The 22,101-nt window shown below is 47.5% G+C and overlaps 1 protein-coding gene across 1 annotated transcript; it reads right to left on the bottom strand.

Moving 5' to 3' along the window:
• Nucleotides 1-2,027: 2,027 nt before the first annotated feature.
• Nucleotides 2,028-21,430, bottom strand: LOC115179718 (serine/threonine-protein kinase 16). Its single transcript, XM_029741401.1, has 7 exons — nucleotides 20,775-21,430; nucleotides 19,706-19,832; nucleotides 19,243-19,462; nucleotides 18,898-19,031; nucleotides 18,571-18,787; nucleotides 18,189-18,310; nucleotides 2,028-3,877 (listed from the first exon to the last, which is right to left on the bottom strand). Exons 2-7 carry the CDS (start codon nucleotides 19,789-19,791, stop codon nucleotides 3,739-3,741), a joined length of 918 nt encoding a protein of 305 aa, XP_029597261.1. The 5' UTR covers nucleotides 19,792-19,832; nucleotides 20,775-21,430; the 3' UTR covers nucleotides 2,028-3,738.
• Nucleotides 21,431-22,101: the final 671 nt, after the last annotated feature.

The raw sequence follows: 22,101 nt of genomic DNA, 5'->3' as shown, positions 1-22,101 counted from the left end.
AGATAGCGCTAGCACTACTGCTACCGGCCAGGACAGGTTTCAGGGACCCGGCCGGGAAAGAGAAGAGGGAGAGCATTCGCCCTGGCGCGGCGCCAGTAATTAAGCCGATACCTTTCCTGATTACGCCAATCCCCCTTAATGAACTCATTATGCATTTTAACCTAAACACTTCCCGGAATTAATGAGCATGCAAAAAGCCGGCTCTTAAAAAATCTCCCCTAGCTGCAATAAGTGGAAGTCATAACTCACACACTCAATGGGCTGGACATAATGTCCATATGTTTTCGTTTCCTACTCTCCTCTCTCAGGGCAACAGAGCCAATTTAAACGTCTTTGAGAGTAGGACCCTGTCCAGTGTCCAGAAACAATCTGGTCCAATCTTTCATAGGGCCATTATGGGATCAGGCTTTTTCTCCAGCCAAAGAAGTAACACACCTGATTCAACTAATAAAGTCTAGATTGAAGACTATGATTAGTTGACTAGTTATATCAGGTGTGTTACTGCTTTGGCTGGAGAAAGAGTCTGCTGCACCCACTTTAAAGATAAAATCGGACATCCTGGCCATATTGCCTACACACGTAATGTACTGTTGAGGTTAGAGAGACTGTTTATCTGACACACATGGACACACACACCAGAACCTCCCACACACACACACACACACACACACACACACAGCTGTGTTGTGCTCTGTGACAAGGTGCCGTGCTATGTTGTGTCTGGCTGGTTTGGCTCTGTGAGATCAGAGGTGTATCAGCCAGCTAGATTTACTAAGGGTGTTCTAAAGCTAGTGTTCTTCAGTTAGCTTCACATCCCATCTCACACACCAGAGTACCCCCCCACTACACACACACTCACCAGAGTAGCCCCCACACAGTCAACTAGGCTAGGCAGGTAGTGATGAAGTGATGATGATTTAGAGAGACCTGGGAACAGTGCAGGGTGGGAGCAGTTCAGAACTGACCCATAATTCCCAGCTCATTAAATAATTCACTAATTGATTCATCACCAAATCAATAAAGCATCCAGATGGTTTATGGTGTGAGCGCCGCTCTGAATACTGGGGAGGGGGGACTAATTACGGTATTGGGAATAGACCTTCACAATGAAACACAAAAACACCTAGACAAGACGTACACACACACACACACACATCCATGGCCTTTATGGACTCACAAAGGAAAAGAAGAGGAAGATGGGTGTTGAAATGGAACCAGCATTGTGTTGACCTTGTTCTGGTATTGCATGACATCATCAGGCAGATGATGGTGAATTAAAGGTAGTGGACCAATGGGGGGGGGGGTCCCTCTCCTCCTCAACCTGCTAGGCCAATGGGGGTCCCTTTCCTCTGCTCCTCAACCCGTAAACACAGTCTGTGTGTAATGAATACTGTCCCAAGGGAGTCTGGACTATGGGTGGGCCGACCTCCTGTATGGGGGTGTATTTGGTTGGTGAAAACGTTAATTAAAGTGTAATGAATTCCTCTAGTGTTAGTGTGTGTTTTCATGTGTCAGTCGTTTCTGCTGTGGGTTATGTCTGTGAGGTTTATGACCGTCTCAGATTGATTAGGATGAGGAGTGAGGTACGACGTCACTTTGACCCTAGTGATCCACAGGGCTGTAAATCCAGGCGCAGTAAACAGTTTCTGATAATTGTTTCATACCTTGTAGTCCGCACACACAGCCCATCCAAGACTGTGGCTGTGCGTACACACACTTAAAGCAACATATAGGGCTGTGTACACAGCTACAAGCTAAAGGTCATCTGGCCTGCACTCTGCACATTATCCATGCCTCTGTCATTGAGCTTCCAGCGGCACCTTCTGGTTCTCTCTGGCATCACGCTCATCCTCCTTTCTTCACTGCTAACAATCCCATAAGTAAAGTTAAAACATGTAATTGTAATATAGAACTTTTAATTTCCAATGAAAACCGCTGGCCCTGCCCTTTTTATCAACAGCAAGGGAAGGTATTGGCAAATGTAATGTTATCATGGAATGTATTGGAGCAAAAAGAGAAAGAACCAATCAGAATCAGTACCATTTTATTCCCTGGTGTTTATCAGAGTAGAGGTTTTGCATATGTTCACATACTGAGTGAGTCTTTCTCAGATCTACAGGTCTGGCGAAACTAAGACAACATTTTGAGACCCGACTCCGTCTGCTTTGACCAACGTGTAGGACACGGCTCCCCCGTGTGGAATAAAAGCCACATGACAACGTCAAGAACGTCAGGCCCTCAGACAACTCTAAAAGTATGTGAAAAGGGCCTCTTATGCATAACAAATTAAGATGTACCACAAATGTAAAATAAAATAAAATCAGTCTTATGAGAAACAAGCAAAGCCTTCAGTGTTGTATTAACAGTATTATGCAATTCCCTATTATTTTACCACAATATCTCAAATTCCTGGACGGGCTGAATTAGGCTACAAACAGTCCGAAATGGCCAACAACAACCATTTATAGTTCCAGTACATTCTACATTGTTCCATTGAAATCATCAATAATGCCTACATTCCAACTTCATTGGCTTACTTAGAACATTCATACAGCATACACAGACAAATAAATCATTGCTCCTTAAATAGATGCACACACAAAAATAATAGTTTAAAAAGAAACCATTAAAAAGTTCCTATCAAGCAACTGTAGTGAGAGTTAACTGAGCAAAACCTGCTGAGAGAGTTAAAACCAGATGAACTTATCTTCCTATTGACACTCAAAACAGAATCAGGTGAGGTATTGCCAAACACATACAGGCCTAAATGAACGTGTCACACATGGAAAATAGAGAATTGTTACAGTATAGCATTATGTGATGATGACAAATAAATAGAGTTCTGATGGACTTGAGAGAAGCTCAGATGTGATAAGGATGAATCAAGCAGACCTGGGTTTAAAATACTATTTCAGGTATTTCAATTGCTTTTCAATACATTTCAAAACAATCAGATAACCGTTATTTGAAAAAACAAGTAGATGAATATTGGAATGTATTTGGAAATACACTTGGAAAGTATGTGAAAACACTCAAATACACTCCCATGCATTTAACCCAGGTATTTGAAAATAGAATTTGAAAATACTTTCAAATACAATTTGGTCGACTATTTGGTTTTTACAAATAACCATTTAAATACTCAAATAAATAAATTACATTTGGGCTGTGTATTTGAAAATACTAAAATATACAGAAAAAGTATTTAAATAACAAATACTCATGTATTGAACCCAGGTCTGGAATCAAGTTATTATTAAAATCCCTTTGAAGCTGATATTAAGATATGGCCGAGTACATTTCCATGGAAACCGTCTGTCTGGAATTTACCATAGGTCCTTTTCCTGGTCCGGTGCCCCCTTCAACCGTAGTGTCTGATGATAGTTTAACCCATGGGGTTTCCTATTCACTAGCAGTCATAAAATGGCTCCACCCAAATCTCAATGTCCCCAAGGGGAGCTGGATGTGGAGTTGACCGACACTGTGTAGGAGCATATTGTTGTACATGCATATGGAGGACAGTGAGGACTTGTGACGTAAGTCTATGTGGTTTCAACTGCAGAATAGCGTGTGTGTGTGTATGGGGTAGGATCCCCTGAGCTTCTAAGACTAGAGGAAAACAACGAGGTCAGGGTCGCCATAACAACAGTCCAGAGGTCATAAAGTTCAAAGTTCATCACCCACAGAGGTGGGAACCAGAGGGGAACCAGGCTTGCCATGGTTCCCCAATCAGAAGCATCATACCATATTGGTCTGTGTGTTGGGGCTGGAACACGTCATGTCCTGTATCTGGTCCAGGATCCAGTTGACGTCGGGTCTTTCCTGGGGGTTGGACACCATGATGGAGCTCAGCAGGTTCTGCAGGCCTTCAGAGTAACTGGAGGGAAACAACAAAAACACCTATAAGACACTGAGAAACTACCAGAGTAACTAGAGAACAATATATACTGAGAAACTACCAGAATAACTGCAGAACAAATATATACTGAGAAACTACCAGAATAACTAGAGAACAAATATATACTGAGAAACTACCAGAATAACTAGAGAACAAATATATACTGAGAAACTACCAGAATAACTGCAGAACAATATATACTGAGAAACTACCAGAGTAACTAGAGAACAATATATACTGAGAAACTACCAGAATAACTGCAGAACAAATATATACTGAGAAACTACCAGAATAACTAGAGAACAAATATATACTGAGAAACTACCAGAATAACTGCAGAACAATATATACTGAGAAACTACCAGAATAACTGCAGAACAAATATATACTGAGAAACTACCAGAGTAACTAGAGAACAAATATATACTGAGAAACTACCAGAGTAACTGGAGAACAATATATACTGAGAAACTACCAGAGTAACTAGAGAACAAATATATACTGAGAAACTACCAGAGTAACTAGAGAACAAATATATACTGAGAAACTACCAGAATAACTGCAGAACAATATATACTGAGAAACTACCAGAATAACTGCAGAACAAATATATACTGAGAAACTACCAGAGTAACTAGAGAACAAATATATACTGAGAAACTACCAGAGTAACTGGAGAACAATATATACTGAGAAACTACCAGAGTAACTAGAGAACAAATATATACTGAGAAACTACCAGAGTAACTAGAGAACAAATATATACTGAGAAACTACTAGAGTAACTAGAGAACAAATATATACTGAGAAACTACCAGAGTAACTAGAGAACAAATATATACTGAGAAACTACCAGAGCAACTGGAGAACAATATATACTGAGAAACTACCAGAATAACTGGAGAACAATATATACTGAGAAACTACCAGAATAACTGGAGAACAAATATATACTGAGAAAATACCAGAGTAACTGGAGAACAAATATATACTGAGAAACTACTAGAGTATGAGCAATTGAGGGAGAAGGGCCTTGGTCAGGCAGGTGACCAAGAACCCGATGGTCTGACAGAGCTCCAGAGTTCCTCTATGAAGATGGGAGAAACTTCCAGAAGTACAACCCTCTCCGCAGCACTCCACCAATCAGGTCTTGATGGTAGAGTAGCCAGATGGAAGCAACTCCTCAGTAAAAGGCACATGACAGCCCGCTTGGACTTAACGAAAAAGGCACCTAAAGGACTCAGAACATGAGAAACAAGATTGTCTGGTCTGATGAAACCATGATTGAACTCTTTGACCAGAATGCCAAGTGCCACGTCTGGAGGAAACCTGGCACCATCCCTACAGTGAAGCATGGTGGTGGCAGCATCATGCTGTGGGGATGTTTTTCAGCGTCAGGGACTGGGAGACTAGTCAGGATTGAGGGAAAGATGAACGGAGCAAAGTACAGAGAGATCCTTGATGAAAAGCTGCTCCAGATCGCTCAGGACCTCAGATAGGGTGATGGTTCACCGTCCAACAGGACAACAATCTAAAGCACACAGCCAAGACAACGCAAGAGTGGCTTCGGGACAAGTCTCTGAATGTCCTTGAGTGGCCCAGCCAGAACCCGGACTTGAACCCGATCGAACATCTCTGGAGAGACCTGAAAATAGCTGTGCAGCAACGCTCCCAATCCAATCTGACAGAGCTTGAAAGGATCTGCAGAGAAGAATGGGAGAAACTCCCCAAATACAGGTGTGCCAAGCTTGTAGCGTCATATCCAAGAAAAATCTAGGCTTTAAATCACTACCAACGGTGCTTCAACAAAATCCTGAGTAAAGGGCCTGAATACTTACAGTGGGGGAAAAAAGTATTTGATCCCCTGCTGATTTTGTACGTTTGCCCACTGACAAAGAAATGATCAGTCTATAATTTTAATGGTAGGTTTATTTGAACAGTGAGAGACAGAATAACAACAAAAATATCGAGAAAAACGCATGTCAAAAATGTTATAAATTGATTAGCATTTTAATGAGGGAAATAAGTATTTGACCCCCTCTCAATCAGAAAGATTTCTGGCTCCCAGGTGTCTTTTATACAGGTAACGAGCTGAGATTAGGAGCACACTCTTAAAGGGAGTGCTCCTAACCGCAGCTTGTTACCTGTATAAAAGACACCTGTCCACAGAAGCAATCAATCAATCAGATTCCAAACTCTCCACCATGGCCAAGACCAAAGAGCTCTCCAAGGATGTCAGGGACAAGATTGTAGGCCTACACAAGGCTGGAATGGGCTACAAGACCATCGCCAAGCAGCTTGGTGAGAAGGTGACAACATTTGGTGCGATTATTCGCAAATGGAAGAAACACAAAAGAACTGTCAATATCCCTCGGCCTGGGGCTCCATGCAAGATCTCACCTCGTGGAGTTGCAATGATCATGAGAACGGTGAGGAATCAGCCCAGAACTACAAGGGAGGATCTTGTCAATGATCTCAAGGCAGCTGGGACCATAGTCACCAAGAAAACAATTGGTAACACACTACGCCGTGAAGGACTGAAATCCTGCAGTGCCCACAAGGTCCCCCTGCTCAAGAATACATATACATGCCCGTCTGAAGTTTGCCAATGAACATCTGAATGATTGAGAGGACAACTGGTGAAAGTGTTGTGGTCAAATGAGACCAAAATGGAGCTCTTTGGCATCAACTCAACTCGCTGTGTTTGGAGGAGGAGGAACGCTGCCTATGACCCCAAGAACACCATCTCCACCGTCAAACATGGTGGAAACATTATGTTTTGGGGGTGTTTTTCTGCTAAGGGGACAGGACAACTTCACCGCTTCATTTGACGGGGCCATGTACTGTCAAATCTTGGGTGAGAACCTCCTTCCCTCAGCCAGGGCATTGAAAATGGGTCGTGGATGGGTATTCCAGCATGACAATGACCCAAAACACACGGCCAAGGCAACAAAGGAGTGGCTCAAGAAGAAGCACATTAAGGTCCTGGAGTGGCCTAGCCAGTCTCCAGACCTCAATCCCATAGAAAATCTGTGGAGGGAGCTGAAGGTTCAAGTTGCCAAACGTCAGCCTCGAAACCTTAATGACTTGGAGAAGATCTGCAAAGAGGAGTGGGACAAAATCCCTCCTGAGATGTGTGCAAACCTGGTGGCCAACTACAAGAAATGTCTGACCTCTGTGATTGCCAACAAGGGTTTTGCCACCAAGTACTAAGTCATGTTTTGCAGAGGGGTTAAATATTTATTTCCCTCATTAAAATGCAAATCATTTTATAACATTTTTGACATGCGTTTTTCTGGATTTTTTTGTTGTTATTCTGTCTCTCACTGTTCATATAAACCTACCATTAAAATTATAGACTGATCATTTCTTTGTAAGTGGGCAAACGTACAAAATCAGCAGGGGATCAAATACTTTTTTCCCCCACTGTATGTAAATGTGACATCACTTTTTTTTTATTTTTTTTTAAATAATACATTTGAAAAACTTCTAAAAACCCGTTTTTGCTTTGTCATTATGGGATATTGTGTGTAGATTGATGGGGGGGGGCAATTTGATCCATTATAGAATATGGCTGTAACGTAACAAAATCTGGATAAAGTCAAGGGGTCTGAAAATTTTCCGAATGCAGTGTATACTGACAAACTACCAGAGTAACTAGAGAACAAATATATACTGAGAAACTACCAGAGTAACTAGAGAACAAATATATACTGAGAAACTACCAGAGTAACTAGAGAACAAATATATACTGAGAAACTACCAGAGTAACTGGAGAACAAATATATACTGAGAAAATACCAGAATAACTGCATAACAAATATATACTGAGAAACTACCAGAGTAACTAGAGAACAAATATATACTGAGAAACTACCAGAATAACTAGAGAACAAATATATACTGAGAAACTACCAGAGTAACTGGAGAACAAATATATACTGAGAAAATACCAGAATAACTGCATAACAAATATATACTGAGAAACTACCAGAATAACTGCATAACAAATATATACTGAGAAACTACCAGAATAACTGCAGAACAATATATACTGAGAAACTACCAGAATAACTAGAGAACAAATATATACTGAGAAACTACCAGAATAACTAGAGAACAAATATATACTGAGAAACTACCAGAGTAACTGCATAACAAATATATACTGAGAAACTACCAGAATAACTGCATAACAAATATATACTGAGAAACTACCAGAATAACTGCATAACAAATATATACTGAGAAACTACCAGAATAACTGCATAACAAATATATACTGAGAAAATACCAGAATAACTGCATAACAAATATATACTGAGAAAATACCAGAGTAAGTAGAGAACAAATATATACTGAGAAACTACCAGAATAACTAGAGAACAAATATATACTGAGAAACTACCAGAATAACTGCAGAACAAATATATACTGAGAAACTACCAGAGTAACTGGAGAACAAATATATACTGAGAAACTACTAGAGTAACTGGAGAACAAATATATATTAAGAAACAGAATAACTGGAGAACAAATATATACTTAGAAACTACCAAAGTAACTGCAGAAGAAATATATACAGTTGAAGTCGGACGTTTACATACACCTTAGCCAACTACATTTAAACTCAGTTTTCCACAATTCCTGACATTTAATCCTAGTAAAAATTCCCTGTCTTAGGTCAGTTAGATCACCACTTTATTTTAAGAATGTGAAATGTCAGAATAATAGTAGAGAGAATTATTTCTTTCAGCTTTTATTTTTTTCATCACATTCCCAGTGGGTCAGAAGTTTACATACACTCAATTAGTATTTGGTAGCATTGCCTTTAAATTGTTTAACTTAGGCCAAACGTTTCGGTAGCCGTCCCCAAGCTTCCCACAATAAGTTGGGTGAATTTTGGCCCATTCCTCCTGACAGAGCTGCTGTAACTGAGTCAGGTTTGTAGGCCTCCTTGCTCGCACACGCTTTTTCAGTTCTGCCCACAAATTTTATATAGGATTGAGGTCAGGGCTTTGTGATGGCCACTCCAATACCTTGACTTTGTTGTCCTTCAGTCAGGAAGTCAAAGCTTGGTCGCAAATGGGTCTTCCAAATGGACAATGACCCCAAGCATACTTCCAAAGTTGTGGCAAAATAGCTTATGTCTTGAGATGTTGCTTCAATAAATCCACATAATTTTCCTTCCTCGGGATGCCATCTATTTTGTGAAGTGTACCAGTCCTTCCTGCAGCAAAGCACCCCCGCAACATGATGCTGCCTCCCCTGTGCTTCAAGGTTGGGATGGTTGTTCTTCGGATTGCAAGCCTCCCCCTTATTCCTCCAAACATAACAATGGTCATTATGGCCAAACAGTTATATTTTTGTTTCATCAGACCAGAGGGCATTTCTCCAAAAAGTATGATCTTTGTCCACATGTGCAGTTGCAAACTGTAGTCTGTTTTTTTATGGCGGTTTTGGAGCAGTAGCTTCTTCCTTGCTGAGCGGCCTTTCAGGTTATGTCGATATAGGACTTGTTTTACTGTGGATATAGATACTTTTGTACCCGTTTCCTGCAGCATCTTCACAAGGTCCTTTGCTGTTGTTCTGGGATTGATTTGCACTTTTCGCACCAAAGTACGTTCATCTCTAGGAGACAGAACGCGTCTCCTTCCTGAGCGGTATGACAGCTGTGTGGCCCAATGGTGTTTATACTTGCGTACTATTGTTTGTACAGATGAACGTGGTACCTTCAGGCATTTGGAAATTGCTCCCAAGGATGAATCAGACTTGTAGAGGTCTACAATTTTTTTCTGAGGTCTTGGCTGATTTCTTTTGATTTTCCTATGATGTCAAGCAAAGAGGCACTGAAATAGGCCTTGAAATACATCCACAGGTACACCTCCAATTGACTCAAATGATGTCAATTAGCCTATCAGAAGCTTCTAAAGCCATGACATCCTTTTCTGGAATTTTCCAAGCTGTTTAAAGGCACAGTCAACTTAGTGTACGTAAACTTCTGACCCACTAGAATTGCGATACAGTGAATTATAAGTGAAATAATCTGTCTGTAAACAATTTTTTGAAAAATTATTTGTGTCATGCATAAAGTAGATGTCCTAACCGACTTGCCAAAACTATAGTTTGTTAATAAGAAATTTGTGGAGTGGTTGAAAATTGAGTTTTAATGACTCCAGCCTAAGTGTAAGTAAACTTCAGACTTCAACTGTATACTGAGAAACTACCAGAATAACTGGAGAAAAATAAACTACCAGAATAACAAATATATATACTAAAGAAACTTCCAGAGTAACTTGAGAAAAAAATACATACTGTAAATTATATAAATTCCATACAACCTATGAAAAGGCAAGATGAAAAATGCGTAAATCTATCCTATCATTTTAGATCTGCAGGAGTGCCTAGGTGGTAGGCGCCTGTTTGGAATCAATAAATTCTAGTTTGCTAGCCTTGAAAGCTGAGAGGGTGATGGATTGAAGAGTAACTAGGGGTTGACTAGCCATGGGGACTGACCTGCAGGGCTGAGGGATGGTGACTGGGGGTTAAGGTTAACTAGCCAGGGGACTGACTGACCTGCAGGGCTGAGGGATGGTGACTGGGGGTTAAGGTTAACTAGCCAGGGGGGCTGACTGACCTGTTGGGCTGAGGGATGGTGACTGGGGGTTAAGGTTAACTAGCCAGGGGACTGACTGACCTGCAGGGCTGAGGGATGGTGACTGGGGGTTAAGGTTAACTAGCCAGGGGACTGACTGACCTGCAGGGCTGAGGGATGGTGACTGGGGGTTAAGGTTAACTAGCCAGGGGGCTGACTGACCTGCAGGGCTGAGGGATGGTGACTGGGGGTTAAGGTTAACTAGCCAGGGGGCTGACTGACCTGCAGGGCTGAGGGATGGTGACTGGGGGTTAAGGTTAACTAGCCAGGGGACTGACTGACCTGCAGGGCTGAGGGATGGTGACTGGGGGTTAAGGTTAACTAGCCAGGGGACTGACTGACCTGCAGGGCTGAGGGATGGTGACTGGGGGTTAAGGTTAACTAGCCAGGGGACTGACTGACCTGCAGGGCTGAGGGATGGTGACTGGGGATTAAGGTTAACTAGCCAGGGGACTGACTGACCAGCAGGGCTGAGGGATGGTGACTGGGGGTTAAGGTTAACTAGCCAGGGGGCTGACTGACCTGCAGGGCTGAGGGATGGTGACTGGGGGTTAAGGTTAACTAGCCAGGGGGCTGACTGACCTGCAGGGCTGAGGGATGGTGACTGGGGGTTAAGGTTAACTAGCCAGGGGGCTGACTGACCTGCAGGGCTGAGGGATGGTGACTGGGGGTTAAGGTTAACTAGCCAGGGGGCTGACTGACCTGCAGGGCTGAGGGATGGTGACTGGGGGTTAAGGTTAACTAGCCAGGGGGCTGACTGACCTGCAGGGCTGAGGGATGGTGACTGGGGGTTAAGGTTAACTAGCCAGGGGGCTGACTGACCTGCAGGGCTGAGGGATGGTGACTGGGGGTTAAGGTTAACTAGCCAGGGGGGCTGACTGACCTGCAGGGCTGAGGGATGGTAACTGGGGGTTAAGGTTAACTAGCCAGGGGACTGACTGACCTGTTGGGCTGAGGGATGGTGACTGGGGGTTAAGGTTAACTAGCCAGGGGGCTGACTGACCTGCAGGGCTGAGGGATGGTAACTGGGGGTTAAGGTTAACTAGCCAGGGGACTGACTGACCTGTTGGGCTGAGGGATGGTAACTGGGGGTTAAGGTTAACTAGCCAGGGGGGCTGACTGACCTGCAGGGCTGAGGGATGGTAACTGGGGGTTAAGGTTAACTAGCCAGGGGACTGACTGACCTGTTGGGCTGAGGGATGGTAACTGGGGGTTAAGGTTAACTAGCCAGGGGGGCTGACTGACCTGCAGGGCTGAGGGATGGTAACTGGGGGTTAGGGTTAACTAGCCAGGGGACTGACTGACCTGTTGGGCTGAGGGATGGTGACTGGGGGTTAAGGTTAACTAGCCAGGGGGCTGACTGACCTGCAGGGCTGAGGGATGGTAACTGGGGGTTAAGGTTAACTAGCCAGGGGACTGACTGACCTGTTGGGCTGAGGGATGGTAACTGGGGGTTAAGGTTAACTAGCCAGGGGGGCTGACTGACCTGCAGGGCTGAGGGATGGTAACTGGGGGTTAAGGTTAACTAGCCAGGGGACTGACTGACCTGTTGGGCTGAGGGATGGTAACTGGGGGTTAAGGTTAACTAGCCAGGGGGGCTGACTGACCTGTAGGGCTGAGGGATGGTGACTGGGGGTTAAGGTTAACTAGCCAGGGGACTGACTGACCTGCAGGGCTGAGGGATGGTGACTGGGGGTTAAGGTTAACTAGCCAGGGGGGCTGACTGACCTGTTGGGCTGAGGGATGGTGACTGGGGGTTAAGGTTAACTAGCCAGGGGACTGACTGACCTGCAGGGCTGAGGGATGGTGACTGGGGGTTAAGGTTAACTAGCCAGGGGGGCTGACTGACCTGCTGGGCTGAGGGATGGTGACTGGGGGTTAAGGTTAACTAGCCAGGGGACTGACTGACCTGCAGGGCTGAGGGATGGTGACTGGGGGTTAAGGTTAACTAGCCAGGGGACTGACTGACCTGCAGGGCTGAGGGATGGTGACTGGGGGTTAAGGTTAACTAGCCAGGGGGCTGACTGACCTGCAGGGCTGAGGGATGGTGACTGGGGGTTAAGGTTAACTAGCCAGGGGGCTGACTGACCTGCAGGGCTTAGGGATGGTGACTGGGGGTTAAGGTTAACTAGCCAGGGGACTGACTGACCTGCAGGGCTGAGGGATGGTGACTGGGGGTTAAGGTTAACTAGCCAGGGGACTGACTGACCTGCAGGGCTGAGGGATGGTGACTGGGGGTTAAGGTTAACTAGCCAGGGGACTGACTGACCTGTAGGGCTGAGGGATGGTGACTGGGGGTTAAGGTTAACTAGCCAGGGGGCTGACTGACCTGCAGGGCTGAGGGATGGTGACTGGGGGTTAAGGTTAACTAGCCAGGGGGCTGACTGACCTGCAGGGCTGAGGGATGGTGACTGGGGGTTAAGGTTAACTAGCCAGGGGGCTGACTGACCTGCAGGGCTGAGGGATGGTGACTGGGGGTTAAGGTTAACTAGCCAGGGGGCTGACTGACCTGCAGGGCTGAGGGATGGTGACTGGGGGTTAAGGTTAACTAGCCAGGGGGCTGACTGACCTGCAGGGCTGAGGGATGGTGACTGGGGGTTAAGGTTAACTAGCCAGGGGGGCTGACTGACCTGCAGGGCTGAGGGATGGTAACTGGGGGTTAAGGTTAACTAGCCAGGGGACTGACTGACCTGTTGGGCTGAGGGATGGTGACTGGGGGTTAAGGTTAACTAGCCAGGGGGCTGACTGACCTGCAGGGCTGAGGGATGGTAACTGGGGGTTAAGGTTAACTAGCCAGGGGACTGACTGACCTGTTGGGCTGAGGGATGGTAACTGGGGGTTAAGGTTAACTAGCCAGGGGGGCTGACTGACCTGCAGGGCTGAGGGATGGTAACTGGGGGTTAAGGTTAACTAGCCAGGGGACTGACTGACCTGTTGGGCTGAGGGATGGTAACTGGGGGTTAAGGTTAACTAGCCAGGGGGGCTGACTGACCTGTAGGGCTGAGGGATGGTGACTGGGGGTTAAGGTTAACTAGCCAGGGGACTGACTGACCTGTAGGGCTGAGGGATGGTGACTGGGGGTTAAGGTTGACTAGCCAGGGGACTGACTGACCTGCAGGGCTGAGGGATGGTGACTGGGGGTTAAGGTTAACTAGCCAGGGGGCTGACTGACCTGCAGGGCTGAGGGATGGTAACTGGGGGTTAAGGTTAACTAGCCAGGGGACTGACTGACCTGTTGGGCTGAGGGATGGTAACTGGGGGTTAAGGTTAACTAGCCAGGGGGGCTGACTGACCTGCAGGGCTGAGGGATGGTAACTGGGGGTTAAGGTTAACTAGCCAGGGGACTGACTGACCTGTTGGGCTGAGGGATGGTAACTGGGGGTTAAGGTTAACTAGCCAGGGGGGCTGACTGACCTGTAGGGCTGAGGGATGGTGACTGGGGGTTAAGGTTAACTAGCCAGGGGACTGACTGACCTGTAGGGCTGAGGGATGGTGACTGGGGGTTAAGGTTAACTAGCCAGGGGACTGACTGACCTGCAGGGCTGAGGGATGGTGACTGGGGGTTAAGGTTAACTAGCCAGGGGACTGACTGACCTGCAGGGCTGAGGGATGGTGACTGGGGGTTAAGGTTAACTAGCCAGGGGGGCTGACTGACCTGTTGGGCTGAGGGATGGTGACTGGGGGTTAAGGTTAACTAGCCAGGGGACTGACTGACCTGCAGGGCTGAGGGATGGTGACTGGGGGTTAAGGTTAACTAGCCAGGGGACTGACTGACCTGCAGGGCTGAGGGATGGTGACTGGGGGTTAAGGTTAACTAGCCAGGGGGCTGACTGACCTGCAGGGCTGAGGGATGGTGACTGGGGGTTAAGGTTAACTAGCCAGGGGGCTGACTGACCTGCAGGGCTGAGGGATGGTGACTGGGGGTTAAGGTTAACTAGCCAGGGGACTGACTGACCTGCAGGGCTGAGGGATGGTGACTGGGGGTTAAGGTTAACTAGCCAGGGGACTGACTGACCTGTAGGGCTGAGGGATGGTGACTGGGGGTTAAGGTTAACTAGCCAGGGGGCTGACTGACCTGCAGGGCTGAGGGATGGTGACTGGGGGTTAAGGTTAACTAGCCAGGGGGCTGACTGACCTGCAGGGCTGAGGGATGGTGACTGGGGGTTAAGGTTAACTAGCCAGGGGGCTGACTGACCTGCAGGGCTGAGGGATGGTGACTGGGGGTTAAGGTTAACTAGCCAGGGGGCTGACTGACCTGCAGGGCTGAGGGATGGTGACTGGGGGTTAAGGTTAACTAGCCAGGGGGCTGACTGACCTGCAGGGCTGAGGGATGGTGACTGGGGGTTAAGGTTAACTAGCCAGGGGGGCTGACTGACCTGCAGGGCTGAGGGATGGTAACTGGGGGTTAAGGTTAACTAGCCAGGGGACTGACTGACCTGTTGGGCTGAGGGATGGTGACTGGGGGTTAAGGTTAACTAGCCAGGGGGCTGACTGACCTGCAGGGCTGAGGGATGGTAACTGGGGGTTAAGGTTAACTAGCCAGGGGACTGACTGACCTGTTGGGCTGAGGGATGGTAACTGGGGGTTAAGGTTAACTAGCCAGGGGGGCTGACTGACCTGCAGGGCTGAGGGATGGTAACTGGGGGTTAAGGTTAACTAGCCAGGGGACTGACTGACCTGTTGGGCTGAGGGATGGTAACTGGGGGTTAAGGTTAACTAGCCAGGGGGGCTGACTGACCTGTAGGGCTGAGGGATGGTGACTGGGGGTTAAGGTTAACTAGCCAGGGGACTGACTGACCTGTAGGGCTGAGGGATGGTGACTGGGGGTTAAGGTTGACTAGCCAGGGGACTGACTGACCTGCAGGGCTGAGGGATGGTGACTGGGGGTTAAGGTTAACTAGCCAGGGGACTGACTGACCTGCAGGGCTGAGGGATGGTGACTGGGGGTTAAGGTTAACTAGCCAGGGGGCTGACTGACCTGCAGGGCTGAGGGATGGTGACTGGGGGTTAAGGTTAACTAGCCAGGGGGCTGACTGACCTGCAGGGCTGAGGGATGGTGACTGGGGGTTAAGGTTAACTAGCCAGGGGGCTGACTGACCTGCAGGGCTGAGGGATGGTGACTGGGGGTTAAGGTTAACTAGCCAGGGGACTGACTGACCTGTTGGGCTGAGGGATGGTAACTGGGGGTTAAGGTTAACTAGCCAGGGGGGCTGACTGACCTGTAGGGCTGAGGGATGGTGACTGGGGGTTAAGGTTAACTAGCCAGGGGACTGACTGACCTGTAGGGCTGAGGGATGGTGACTGGGGGTTAAGGTTGACTAGCCAGGGGACTGACTGACCTGCAGGGCTGAGGGATGGTGACTGGGGGTTAAGGTTAACTAGCCAGGGGACTGACTGACCTGCAGGGCTGAGGGATGGTAACTGGGGGTTAAGGTTAACTAGCCAGGGGGCTGACTGACCTGCAGGGCTGAGGGATGGTGACTGGGGGTTAAGGTTAACTAGCCAGGGGGCTGACTGACCTGCAGGGCTGAGGGATGGTGACTGGGGGTTAAGGTTAACTAGCCAGGGGGGCTGACTGACCTGCAGGGCTGAGGGATGGTAACTGGGGGTTAAGGTTAACTAGCCAGGGGACTGACTGACCTGTTGGGCTGAGGGATGGTGACTGGGGGTTAAGGTTAACTAGCCAGGGGGCTGACTGACCTGCAGGGCTGAGGGATGGTAACTGGGGGTTAAGGTTAACTAGCCAGGGGACTGACTGACCTGTTGGGCTGAGGGATGGTAACTGGGGGTTAAGGTTAACTAGCCAGGGGGGCTGACTGACCTGCAGGGCTGAGGGATGGTAACTGGGGGTTAAGGTTAACTAGCCAGGGGACTGACTGACCTGTTGGGCTGAGGGATGGTAACTGGGGGTTAAGGTTAACTAGCCAGGGGGGCTGACTGACCTGTAGGGCTGAGGGATGGTGACTGGGGGTTAAGGTTAACTAGCCAGGGGACTGACTGACCTGTAGGGCTGAGGGATGGTGACTGGGGGTTAAGGTTGACTAGCCAGGGGACTGACTGACCTGCAGGGCTGAGGGATGGTGACTGGGGGTTAAGGTTAACTAGCCAGGGGACTGACTGACCTGTAGGGCTGAGGGATGGTGACTGGGGGTTAAGGTTAACTAGCCAGGGGACTGACTGACCTGCAGGGCTGAGGGATGGTAACTGGGGGTTAAGGTTAACTAGCCAGGGGACTGACTGACCTGTTGGGCTGAGGGATGGTGACTGGGGGTTAAGGTTAACTAGCCAGGGGGCTGACTGACCTGTAGGGCTGAGGGATGGTAACTGGGGGTTAAGGTTAACTAGCCAAGGGGGCTGACTGACCTGTAGGGCTGAGGGATGGTAACTGGGGGTTAAGGTTAACTAGCCAGGGGACTGACTGACCTGTTGGGCTGAGGGATGGTAACTGGGTTAGGGTAAGAGTTAGCTTGCCATGGGGACTGACTGACCTGCAGGGCTGAGGGATGGTAACTGGGTTAGGGTAAGAGTTAGCTTGCCATGGGGACTGACTGACCTGCAGGGCTGAGGGATGGTAACTGGGTTAGGGTAAGAGTTAGCTTGCCATGGGGACTGACTGACCTGCAGGGCTGAGGGATGGTAACTGGGTTTGGGTAAGAGTTAGCTTGCCATGGGGACTGACTGACCTGCAGGGCTGAGGGATGGTAACTGGGTTAGGGTAAGAGTTAGCTTGCCATGGGGACTGACTGACCTGCATGGCTGAGGGATGGTAACTGGGGGTTAAGGTTAACTAGCCAAGGGGGCTGACTGACCTGTTGGGCTGAGGGATGGTGACTGGGGGTTTAAGGTTAACTAGCCAGGGGGGCTGACTGACCTGTTGGGCTGAGGGATGGTGACTGGGGGTTAAGGTTAACTAGCCAAGGGGGCTGACTGACCTGTTGGGCTGAGGGATGGTGACTGGGGGTTAAGGTTAACTAGCCAAGGGGGCTGACTGACCTGCAGGGCTGAGGGATGGTGACTGGGGGTTAAGGTTAACTAGCCAAGGGGGCTGACTGACCTGCAGGGCTGAGGGATGGTGACTGGGGGTTAAGGTTAACTAGCCAAGGGGGCTGACTGACCTGTTGGGCTGAGGGATGGTAACTGGGTTAGGGTAAGAGTTAGCTTGCCATGGGGACTGACTGACCTGCAGGGCTGAGGGATGGTAACTGGGTTAGGGTAAGAGTTAGCTTGCCATGGGGACTGACTGACCTGCAGGGCTGAGGGATGGTAACTGGGTTAGGGTAAGAGTTAGCTTGCCATGGGGACTGACTGACCTGCATGGCTGAGGGATGGTAACTGGGTTAGGGTAAGAGTTAGCTTGCCATGGGGACTGACTGACCTGCAGGGCTGAGGGATGGTAACTGGGTTAGGGTAAGAGTTAGCTTGCCATGGGGACTGACTGACCTGCAGGGCTGAGGGATGGTAACTGGGTTAGGGTAAGAGTTAGCTTGCCATGGGGACTGACTGACCTGCAGGGCTGAGGGATGGTAACTGGGTTAGAGTAAGAGTTAGCTTGCCATGGGGACTGACTGACCTGCAGGGCTGAGGGATGGTAACTGGGTTAGGATAAGAGTTAGCTTGCCAGGCGGACTGACTGACCTGCATGGCTGAGGGATAGTAACTGGGTTCTGGACAGCAAGTGCCACACTGTCTCCTTTCTGGAACACCATGTCATAGGGCCCCTCCAGGAACATCATGCTGTACAGTACACAGCCCAGAGACTGGAGAGGAAGAGAGAGAGAATACTGTCTCTACAAGGTCAACAAACACCAGGCATGATGGAGACAGAGAGATAGCAATCTAACTGGAGCCCAACATGTTGACTACATGGCTGGAGTCAAAACAGCATCGCACAGTCCAATGGTAAAGACAATCTCTGTTATGACAAATTGGTCTACGTTATATCGCTTGTACAATACTGACAGTTTCCACCGACCAAACTAAAGTGAGAAGGGGGGGGTAGTACTCTAGTGTGCGTTACCCAGATGTCTGTACGGTCATCGATGACGCAGTGGCTCTCCACGTTAAAGAGCTCAGGGGCGCGGTACGATATAGTACACCTCTGAGCTGCCCAGTCCTGTACTGTCATGGCCTCCCTGGTCCCCTTGACCTCCATCCTGGAGCGGTTCATAGAACCCAGGTCCATCAGCAGCGGCCTGTCATCCTCCTCTAGGAGTACATTGGTAGGCTTCAGATCTCTGATTGAGAGGAGAGAGGAGAGCGGGAGAGATAAAGAGAGGGATAGAGATAGAGAGAGCCTCATTCTAATTTGAACCACTAACCATAATCGTGTGTGTAGTAGCAGTACCTGTGTGCGTAGCCTCTGTCATGCATGGCCTTCAGTCCAGAACAGATGCCCTGTAGGACCTTCAGGATGCGTCTCTCTGGCATGAAGCTGCCCTTGTCCCTCAGCTTCTCTAGCACTGACCACAGACTGCCCTTCTGTAGGAGCACCCACACCCAGGCGTGAATACAAAGACGCATACATACACACTTTTTCATTTCCACGCTGTAAAACAGTATATCGGCAGATGTATCGGTAACTTTTGTCTCACCCCCCCAAAAAACGGTACCGGAACCCAAAAAAACGTCCGGGCTCTAATACACACATACAGGCGTGAGTACATAGACATGCGCACACATGTACACGTACCTGAACGTAGGGCAGCAGTATCCAGGCCTCACTCTTGCCCCCCCTCTCTATGAAGGTGTGCCCTGCCAGGCCCAGGATGTTGGGGTGGCTGAAGAGGCGGTGCATCTCCACCTCCGTCTGAGCCTCTTGGCGACCCTCCCGGTCATGGCACAGGATCCTCTTCAGGGCGTAGAAGCGCCCGTCCTGCACCCCCTCCACCAGGTCCACATAGCTGAACCCTCTGGGTTGAGGGGAGGGATGGAGGGAAGGAAGGTAAAAGACGAGAGAGAGAAAGAGAAAATAGGGAACGAGAGGGGGTAGATAACGAAAGCAGGAGTAAGTGAAGAGGCAGACAAAACCAGAGTCCTGATCAGTAAGATGTAACGTTACAGAAGACTGAAATACAAATACGTGTGGGAGGGACAGGGATGATCGTCTGCCATGTAGAATAGGTAATAGTGTTCACTGATGTGGATGGTTTTACCCTTCATCTAGTTTCTGGATGAAGTAGTATCTTTTGTTGTCGATGGTGATGGAGCCGCGGGAACAGATACACAGGGTCTGACCCATCCTCTCTGGGGCATAACTCACCACACCAACACCCAGATGGACTGAGAGAGACACACAACCCATATTTATTTATTTTCCATTTTGTACTTGAACTATTTACACATCGCTACAACACTGTATACAGACATATGTCATTCAAAATGTCTTTATTTTGGAACTTGTGCTTTGGCAATGTAAACATGTTTCCCATGCCAATAAAGCCCCTTGAATTGGGAGAGAGAGATGGAGTGCATACGAGGTAAAAGACCAGGTTTAGTGGAATTGAAAGTGAGAGGTCAAGTGGAAAGCCATGGGAGAGAGAGGGCGAGTACATGGGATATATTTGTGTAAAAAAACATACTGAAACATGAAATCCAGTCCATTCCACTATGTTCCACGGATTGATGCAGTGTCAATTTCACTTGTCATAAATTATTCACTGTCACCTGTGCAATTGATAATAATTTGGTGGGTGTTTATATTTGTCCTATTTACGCATGTGTGAATTGAACATGTGTTTTTTTGCATATCACAACTCTTCCTGAGACAACCTTGGAGAGTGAGGTTACGGTCAACGGTGACCCTGGCGAAAGTAGGACTAAGTGCCTTGCTCAAGGACACATCGGCAGATTTGTTGACCTTGTCGGCTCGGGGATTCAAACTAACAACCTTTCGGTTACTGGCCTAACTATTCGAACGAGTAACCTTTCGGCTACTTTCCTAGCCGCACTACAGTGACTCTTGGTTGTGATCTGCCCAAGTTATGCGTTTTGGTTCTTTACAGCAGTAGCAACACCACAAGCAAATATACTTTCACTAAACCTTTGCAAAAGTGTACGATTTTGTTTGGTAACGTGGCACACCGGTATGAGAATACAAGCTAACGACAAGAGGGCAGCATGCAGATCAATCCTGATCAGCCAATATTATCTGATATTGATAAACATGTGATGAAAATACATGGGGATATTTACGTTTGTTAGCGGTGGATATATAAAAATTACCTTCTGTTATCTTGTTTTTTGTTTTCTGCTGGCTACTTCCGTGTACATTCAACGCGTAATGATGACGCAGGCCTGTGATCTAATGCTGCGTTCTAAACTGGGAACTCGGAAAAATAAAAGGTCAAATCATGACGTCAGTGATTTTCAGGTTGCACTCTAGATTTAGAGGTCCGAGTTCCCGAGTTGGAAGACCGTTCAAATCTATTTTTCCCAGTCGGAGTTTTTTTCCGAGTTCCAAATTGTTTGAACACACTGAAGTCGGAGATATCCGAGTTACCAGTTGTTTCGAACGCGGCACCAATCTTAGTGTCCATTATATCGACAAGATAGTCAAGTGAACACTAACAATGGAAATACATGTCCTCAAAGATGGAAGGCAGGCGGGAGGAGGCGAAATAATTATATGTAGTACAAGGGCATATACGCGTGTGAACAGGCCATAGCGATAGAGTAGTTGTCTTTGTATCCGTGCCATTATAGCGTCTGTGACCGCATGGGAAGCGCCATTTTAAAGTACTAAATTCTCTTTGTTGATTGTGCCTAACTCAGGAATCTCTACCCAGTTGACTACGTTAAAATTATAGAAGCCCTCAATGGCAATTCCCATGCTCCATCTATGACAGGCACAGGTCCGATAAAGTATTATCTCATGCCCACAAGTAAGCGTTTCCCCTTGGATGTAAGATAAAAACGACTCAATATGGCCACCTGCAGGCCTTGTCTAGTGCTACGTGTACTCTACACCTGTTGTTTATGAAGCATGTGAAGTATTTTTCCCCCCACAAAGTTGCCGAAATGCCACGTGCGTCCACACATCAGTGCATTCGTAACAACCTAACGACATTTATATTCGATCAAATAAGCCTCACGTAGCAAATTAGTTAAATGTGTTGACCTAACTGCACACTCATTGACCTCCATACAAAAAGTCCTCACTTTGTGGGCTTATATCCGGGGACAGATTTTGGGCCAAGTAACACTTCTCGATTCAGCTCTTCCTCTGGCCAAATCAAGTATTTGGTTAAACCAGAGCACTACCCAGTGGACTCAACTTTGCTACGGTGGGTCTCAAATCGAAATGAGTTTACCATCCATGTATCCACTCGTCACCTTTAGGCTATTCTGTAACAATCTAAATAAACTACTTTCACATTATGGGAAAAATCCTTCCACATTAGTCCAAACTACAGGTTATCCTTGAGATTCTCCTCACCTTCTCAAAACACATTGAGAAAGTCAGAAGGGAAAGACCCCTGCCTTTCTCATCCATTGGGGTTTGAGGAGACAGTCCACATGGGTATGCAATTAAGACATTGCATTACCTCTA

The sequence above is a fragment of the Salmo trutta genome, chromosome 39 (assembly GCF_901001165.1).
Source record: "Salmo trutta chromosome 39, fSalTru1.1, whole genome shotgun sequence".
NCBI classification, from domain to species: domain Eukaryota; kingdom Metazoa; phylum Chordata; class Actinopteri; order Salmoniformes; family Salmonidae; genus Salmo; species Salmo trutta.
The sequence above is the reverse complement of the archived record's forward strand: the minus strand, read 5'-3'. Positions and strand labels throughout refer to the sequence as shown.